Source organism: Triticum dicoccoides, chromosome 3B, assembly GCF_002162155.2.
Source record: "Triticum dicoccoides isolate Atlit2015 ecotype Zavitan chromosome 3B, WEW_v2.0, whole genome shotgun sequence".
Classification (NCBI taxonomy): Eukaryota; Viridiplantae; Streptophyta; class Magnoliopsida; order Poales; family Poaceae; genus Triticum; species Triticum dicoccoides.
Window position 1 is genome coordinate 21,293,020 of NC_041385.1, and position 7,028 is coordinate 21,300,047.

General features: G+C 45.5%; 1 protein-coding gene across 1 annotated transcript; it reads left to right on the plus strand.

Moving 5' to 3' along the window:
• Nucleotides 1–1,395: 1,395 nt before the first annotated feature.
• On the plus strand, nucleotides 1,396–6,361 carry LOC119274437 (actin-interacting protein 1-2-like). Its single transcript, XM_037555143.1, has 6 exons — nucleotides 1,396–1,870; nucleotides 2,560–2,721; nucleotides 3,157–3,343; nucleotides 3,850–4,275; nucleotides 4,840–5,247; nucleotides 5,780–6,361. Exons 1-6 carry the CDS (start codon nucleotides 1,479–1,481, stop codon nucleotides 6,035–6,037), a joined length of 1,833 nt encoding a protein of 610 aa, XP_037411040.1. The 5' UTR covers nucleotides 1,396–1,478; the 3' UTR covers nucleotides 6,038–6,361.
• Nucleotides 6,362–7,028: the final 667 nt, after the last annotated feature.

Consider the following 7,028-nt stretch of genomic DNA (forward strand, 5'->3'; position numbering starts at 1 on the left):
TATGGTTCTCGGCGTCATAGTATCAGCCAAAGCTTTGTCAGACGTCCAGTTCAGCATAACCACACGGCTCGACCTATTCCCTTGCTTTCACTGACCCGTGGACCCGCCTAGGCCAGACCCCACACGTCAACCGCACGGCAGAAATCCTTATGAAACCCAACCATTCGTACCCTGATGAGCCCCATCCCGTCCCATTCCGTAACCGCATAACCACCGTCCACTCCCGTCGCACTCGCGGCCGGGCTCCCTCCTGCCAGATCAATCGATCAACCAAGCCCAAAAATGACTCTATGATAGGTGACAATATGGTTTTCGTTGATTTGTGTCTTAAGGTGTTATTGTAGTACAAACTCTATGATAGATCAAACGGAAAGAATAGCTTCATGTTATTTTACTACGGACTCCTGAATAGATAAATCAGAAAGGATAACTTTGAGGTGGTTTCGTACCCTACCATAATCTCTTCGTTTGTTCTCCGCTATTAGTGGCTTTGGAGTGACTCTTTGTTGCATGTTGAGGGATAGTTATATGATCTAGTTATGTTATTATTGTTGAGATAACTTGTACTAGTGAAAGTATGAACCTTAGGGCTTGTTTCCTAGCATTGCAATACCGTTTACGCTCACTTTTATCACTAGTTATCTTGCTGTTTTTATAATTTCGGATTACAAAAACCTATATCTACCATCCATATTGCACTTGTATCACCATCTCTTCACCGAACCAGTGCACATATACAATTTACCATTGTATTGGGTGTGTTGGGGACACAAGAGACTCTTTGTTATTTAGTTGCAGGGTTGTTTGAGAGATCTCTTCATCCTACGCCTCCCACGAATTGATAAACCTTAGGTCATTCACTTGAGGGAAAATTGCTACTGTCATACAAACCTCTGCACTTGCAGGCCCAACAACGTCTATAAGAAGAAGGTTGCGTAGTAGACATCAGACACCTGCTGGAACAACGCCTTTTTCGCAAGTTAATTACGTGGCACGACCGGACATTCTGGGACCTTGCCATAAGTTCATAAGACGGGGCGACGGGGTCACATCCATCATGAGTCTCTGCTTGTCTCTCCAAGCTCCTAATATACTAACGGTTTGGATATTTGTTCTGAGTTGGACTCCGGCCTTTACAGAATAACCACCACGCGGGAATAGTTATGGGCCTCGGCGTCATAGTATCAGCCGAAGCTTTGTGAGACGTTCAATTCAGCGTAACCATATGGCTGGACCTATTCCCTTGCTTTCACTGACCCGTAGACCCGCCTAGGGCAGACCCCACACGTCAGCCGCACGGCAGAAATCCTTACGGAACCCAACCATTCGCACCCGGACGAGCCCCATCCCGTCCCGTTCCGTAACCGCATAACCACCGTCCACTCCCGTCCCACTCGCGGCCGGGCCCCATCTCCTCTCCTCTCTCCCTCCTCCCTCCCAGATCAATCAAGCCAAAGGGCCATCTCGAGGGGCCAGAAATGGCGCAGCTGCAGGAGACGTACGCGTGCTCGCCGGCGACGGAGCGCGGCCGCGGGATCCTGCTGGCGGGGGACGCCAAGACGGAGACCATCGCCTACTGCTCCGGCCGCAGCGTCATCTTCCGCCGCCTCGACGCGCCGCTCGACGCCTGGGCCTACACGGAGCACGCCTACCCGACCACCGTCGCCCGCTTCTCCCCCAACGGCGAGTGGGTCGCCTCCGCCGACGCCTCGGGATGCGTCCGCGTCTGGGGCCGCAACGGCGACCGCGCCCTCAAGGCCGAGTTCCGCCCCATCTCCGGCCGCGTCGACGACCTGCGGTGGTCCCCCGACGGCATGCGCATCGTCGTCTCCGGGGACGGCAAGGGCAAGTCCCTCGTCCGCGCCTTCATGTAAGCGGATCGCGCGCGCGCACCCGCACCCGCACCCGCTGCCTTCCCTCTGTCCCTTCCCTCGCATATCGATCTCGCTCCGGGTCTCCTCATAGAATGAGATTTGGGGATTTGTTATGCTCAATTTGTCACCAATGATCTGCCTATTAAGAATCGATCTAACTAATGGTTTTGGTGGAGATATCTCAAGGTAGCATATGGGAGTGATTTATGATAGACATCATTGTTTGACCTGCTCCCCATATTATTGTGGGCGGCAGTTGTAGATTAGACAAGGATAACGTGGCATTATCATTGGGTTATAGATCCCCTGTAATTTCAATGATCAGAAGGCAGGTAACATAATTTGTTGCCATGACCTGTCCCTAAGAAGTCAATTGTGGAATGCATTCTGTGAGGATTTTCCCCCTTCCGGTAATTGCGGTGACTTATGATGGGGGAAATGGGGATATGCTCCTTCCACTTCTTTTTGTGCGGAAGATGTTGATTAGAATAACAGGCATGTCATCCATTGTGTTTGACTAAAGTAACGAGTGGTGATCATACTCATTTCTGTTAGCATCATGTGGGCACACCAGCCATGTTATCATGGAACGCGGTGGTCATCCAAGTTCATCCTACCATGAAACTCTTATGTGTTATTTCACTCATGGTATACAATTCTATGCTAAATTCTCTGGAATGCGTAGGTGGGACTCTGGGAGCACTGTTGGTGAATTTGATGGGCACTCAAAGAGAGTTTTGAGTTGCGATTTCAAGCCAACCCGACCATTCCGCATTGTGACATGTGGTGAAGATTTTCTGGCAAACTACTATGAAGGACCACCATTCAAATTCAAACATTCCATAAGGTAAGAGATGATTGCTGACATTCATATTTCATTACTTTAACACCGACTGGAAAGTGTGATTTCATAGTTTTTCAGCTCCCAAGGTTTGTTTGCTTTAGCTTTCTGGTTTATTGCACATAAATCAGATATTTATACTTGATACACATTATGTATCCACGTATTAACCATTTAACCTTCTGTTTGTCTCTGTATATACATAATTGAGATTTGTAGTACTTAGAATCTCCATATTGCTCTCTAGTCCTCACGTCCATGGTATAATGATTTCCAATGATCGCAGGCTATGTAGGAATCATGTTGGCTGCATATTTCACAAATACTTTGTTTGCTTGTCATTTGTTATGGACTGATGCTTCATCTTGTAATTTATTTAATGCATGCACCCGGCACCCCTACAACATCTATTTCACATCTTCCTGTTTCTTTGAATTTCAGGGATCACACTAACTTTGTTAACTGTATCCGGTATTCACCTGATGGAACCAAGTTTATCACTGTGAGTTCAGATAAGAAGGGTTTAATATATGATGGCAAAACTGGAGATAAGATTGGAGAGCTATCCAGTGAAGGCAGTCACACTGGGAGCATATATGCTGTTAGCTGGAGTCCTGACAGTAAACAAGTAAGTCTGATCTGAGTTGTTCCCTGATATCAATTACTGTATCATCCATACTTAATGTCTCCAGTTTATGGTCCATCGATTTTGGGCTTGGTCTATTGTTGAAATGCGGAGTTCCTTTGTTAAGCATGATTGCAGAGCCAATCACAGATTCAGTTCACATACCATAATGCCATTAATCATAAAACATGTGCTATCTATATTGTTGTTTGTTATTAGGATATCTTTTTTTTTCTGGATATGTTGGTAGAATATCTTCAAATCCTGGAATTACATATCATGTACCTAGGATGTGCATGCATCATTGTCTACAGCTGAAACTCCAATCCAATTTTTAACTAGCATAGTGCTTCAGCAGTATCAATATATCTTTGCTATCCATCAATCAGTTTGTCTTGCTCTAAGTAATTATGTTTGATATGTGTACCTATTCTTAATGGTGGCATCTTTGTTGCTCGTACCTTCAACTCTAATCCTAATGTCACTCTGTTTGTTGCTTGTACCTTTAGGTTCTAACAGTTTCTGCTGATAAAACTGCGAAAGTATGGGATATCAGTGAGGATGGAAGTGGAACGTTGAACAGAACTTTGGTTTGTACTGGTATTGGTGGTGTCGATGACATGCTTGTGGGTTGCCTCTGGCAGAATGATAATCTTGTCACAGTCTCTCTTGGTGGGACATTTAATGTCTTCTCCGCAATCAATCCGGACAAAGAGCCAGTATCATTTGCAGGACATTTGAAGACTGCTAGTGCCCTGGCACTTTTTCCTCAAAGTAACCCAAGAACTATGCTATCTACAAGCTATGACGGGGTTATCTTAAAATGGATACAGGGTGTTGGATATGGTGGCAGGTTGATTCGTAAGAACAACACCCAGATCAAATGCTTTGTTGCCACAGAAGAGGAGCTGATCACTTCAGGGTATGATAACAAGGTAAGAACTAAGAAAACGCAAGGTGGTCCATATGCTTACTGCTGTTATCAGAATATATGTCAGGATAAATGAAATACGCATAGGTTTAAGAACAAAGTGATAATCATTCTTTGTACGCTTAGCCTAAGGACATGATAGGCTTACCAAAAGAACCATGTCTTGCATTTGAAGCCCATATTTGGTCAGCAATGTGATATGCTTCTAATACATACGTATCTCATTGTTGGTAACAGATGCTATCTATCCTGGGAATTATTATTTTTGAACCTGCCCTGGGATTTAATTCATTTCACTTGGGAATTGCTGGATTGAAATGCAAGTTTAGTAATGCCTAGGAAGATTGTGTTTCTACCTGCATGCATAGTTTTTAATTTTTGAATCCTGAGATGCCCAAAAATTTATAATGCACATAATTGTTCTGTTGGTATGTGGCTTGTGCAGTATTATTTTATCAGTAGATGAAATCGTCTACTGGGTTCAAGCTTTTCAATGTCTTCTTTTCTGTTTGGACAATGGTTAGGCTCGGTTATGATGATGAACTTATGTTTTCCTCCTTGAAAACAGGTCTTCAGAATTCCTGTTAATGGAGATCAGTGTGGAGACGCTGAGTCAACTGATGTAGGTGGTCAGCCAAATGCTTTAAACATTGCACTTCAGCAACCTGAATTTGCACTGGTTACCACAGATTCTGCGATCGTATTGCTGAACAAGTCAAACGTCACTTCCACAACAAAAGTTAGTTACACTATCACTTCGTCTGCTGTTTCTCCTGATGGCACTGAAGCTATCGTTGGTGCTCAAGACGGGAAACTGCGGATCTATTCCATCAGTGGGGATACTGTTACAGAAGAAGCTGTACTTGAAAAACACCGGGGTCCTATTACTACCATACATTATTCGCCGGATGTTTCCATGTTTTGTTCTGCTGATTCCAACAGGGAAGCTGTTGCATGGGATCGGGCAACTAGAGAGGTACGGTCAACTTTTAACATTTTCTACTTGCCCAAGAGTGGATGCTAGACTTCCTGTTATTAGGTCAGAACTTGTTAGGCATGACTCTATGTGGCATTTAAATTTAGAGAAAAATCCTGTTTGTCCCAAAAAAGCCGTCCATTTCTGGATACGTCCTTGCAGTATTTCTCGTTCCAAATATACCCCAGTTTGTTGTCCTGTTTCTGAAAAATACCCTTTCTGTCAGTTGACCATGAGTTAACCGTTTCGTCGCTGTGCTGAGAATACCATTTTGCACCTAGCTTGTAGTGTCTTTTGGGCGACCGAACCTGCTTTCAACTAGAAATTACTCGAGACTGCGTTGTTTTGCCTTTTTACAGAAGCCTCCGTTGATGTTTCTTGGAGTAAATAAAGCTCGTGAATTTGGTATTAATAATTTGATATTATCTATTGATTCATCACCATAACCCTGTGTCCTTGACTACTCTGAAATGGTAAATGCAATCTGAAGTATACCTTACTACTTTGTACCAAACATTGTTTCCTTGGACAGGTGAAGGTGAAGAACATGCTGTTCCACACAGCTCGGGTGAACTGCCTGGCGTGGTCACCCGACAGCCGTTTCGTGGCCACGGGGTCGCTGGACACCTGCGCGATCATCTACGACGTAGACAAGCCAGCGGCCAGCCGCACCACCATCAAGGGAGCGCACCTCGGCGGGGTCCACGGGATCTCCTTCGCCGACAACGACACCCTGGTGACCGCCGGCGAGGACGCGTGCATCCGCGTCTGGAAACTGACGCACCAGTAGGCGCTCTCACCGGTCGCTGTTTTCCGCGGGCCGCGCTTTCTAGTCTGTTTTTCTTTTCTCTGTGATGTGATTCTTTCGTGTGCTCCTGGAAGAAAGAACCCTACTGTCATCGTTTCCTTCCCACGCATCGTCGTCTGGTTTTGTGGGGTGCTGAGAATACAGGGGATGCTGGCGTGTTGTGATATCTTTGTCTGTGTGCTATTCTCCCTGGAGTGGTTATATTTTCTTTCCTGTGTTGCTCCCTGCACTGGCTGTCAATAACTGAGACAATATCTGTACTTGCGTTTTCATGAAATCATCATACACATGTGCTTTGTGCCCCTACTTGCCGTGCCATCGCCGTCCGCATGAAAACTTTCGTATTTGTATCGTCTATCACGAGCGTGTAAGCTGGGCTTGTTGCTTAATTTGGCTTGGCTTGGCCTGCAACAAAGTTACTTTTGATTTGCCTGTTAAAACCAGCATAAGATATTATGTTAGGAGTCACCACTGATCCAAGGGCAGGATTTCCTTCCTGGACGTAAACAAGGTGGCGTGTGGCTGCATGTTTTTGCTGTTGGCAACCAGAGGTTAAGTAAGGAAGGGTTGAAGTAAGGAGCACAAGCAAATCAGAGTGGCGCAGCGGAAGCGTGGTGAGCCCATAACCCACAGGTCCCAGGATCGAAACCTGGCTCTGATATTTTTTTTTTCTTTTGCTTTATAACGCTGCATCATCTACAGATTCTCTCCGGGAAGAAAATAAATAATCTCTGTGGACTTCTCGTCAACCAGCTGCATCATGCTGTCGTTTTAACCATCTGCGCGTGTCGTGTGAGAACGCCCATGGCATTGGCACGAAGCAAGGCCCAAAGTTCAGCTGAAGCACGCATGAGATGATCGCCTGCTTTCACGGTCCTTCTACCGGGTGAGAAATATGCCCCGGATGATGTTCTTTTCTGCTTACGTGAAGGAAAGAACATGCTCCAACGGAAACTGATGAAATCTTCTTCTC

What these genes read in the sequence shown, in the direction of transcription:
- LOC119274437 (XM_037555143.1), top strand. Translation starts at nt 1,479, where the DNA reads ATGGCGCAGCTGCAGGAGACGTACGCGTGCTCGCCGGCGACGGAGCGC. An exon ending in TCCCTCGTCCGCGCCTTCAT is followed by an intron (nt 1,871 to 2,559) that starts GTAAGCGGATCG and finishes TGGAATGCGTAG; the next exon opens with GTGGGACTCTGGGAGCACTG. An exon ending in GGAGTCCTGACAGTAAACAA is followed by an intron (nt 3,344 to 3,849) that starts GTAAGTCTGATC and finishes TTGTACCTTTAG; the next exon opens with GTTCTAACAGTTTCTGCTGA.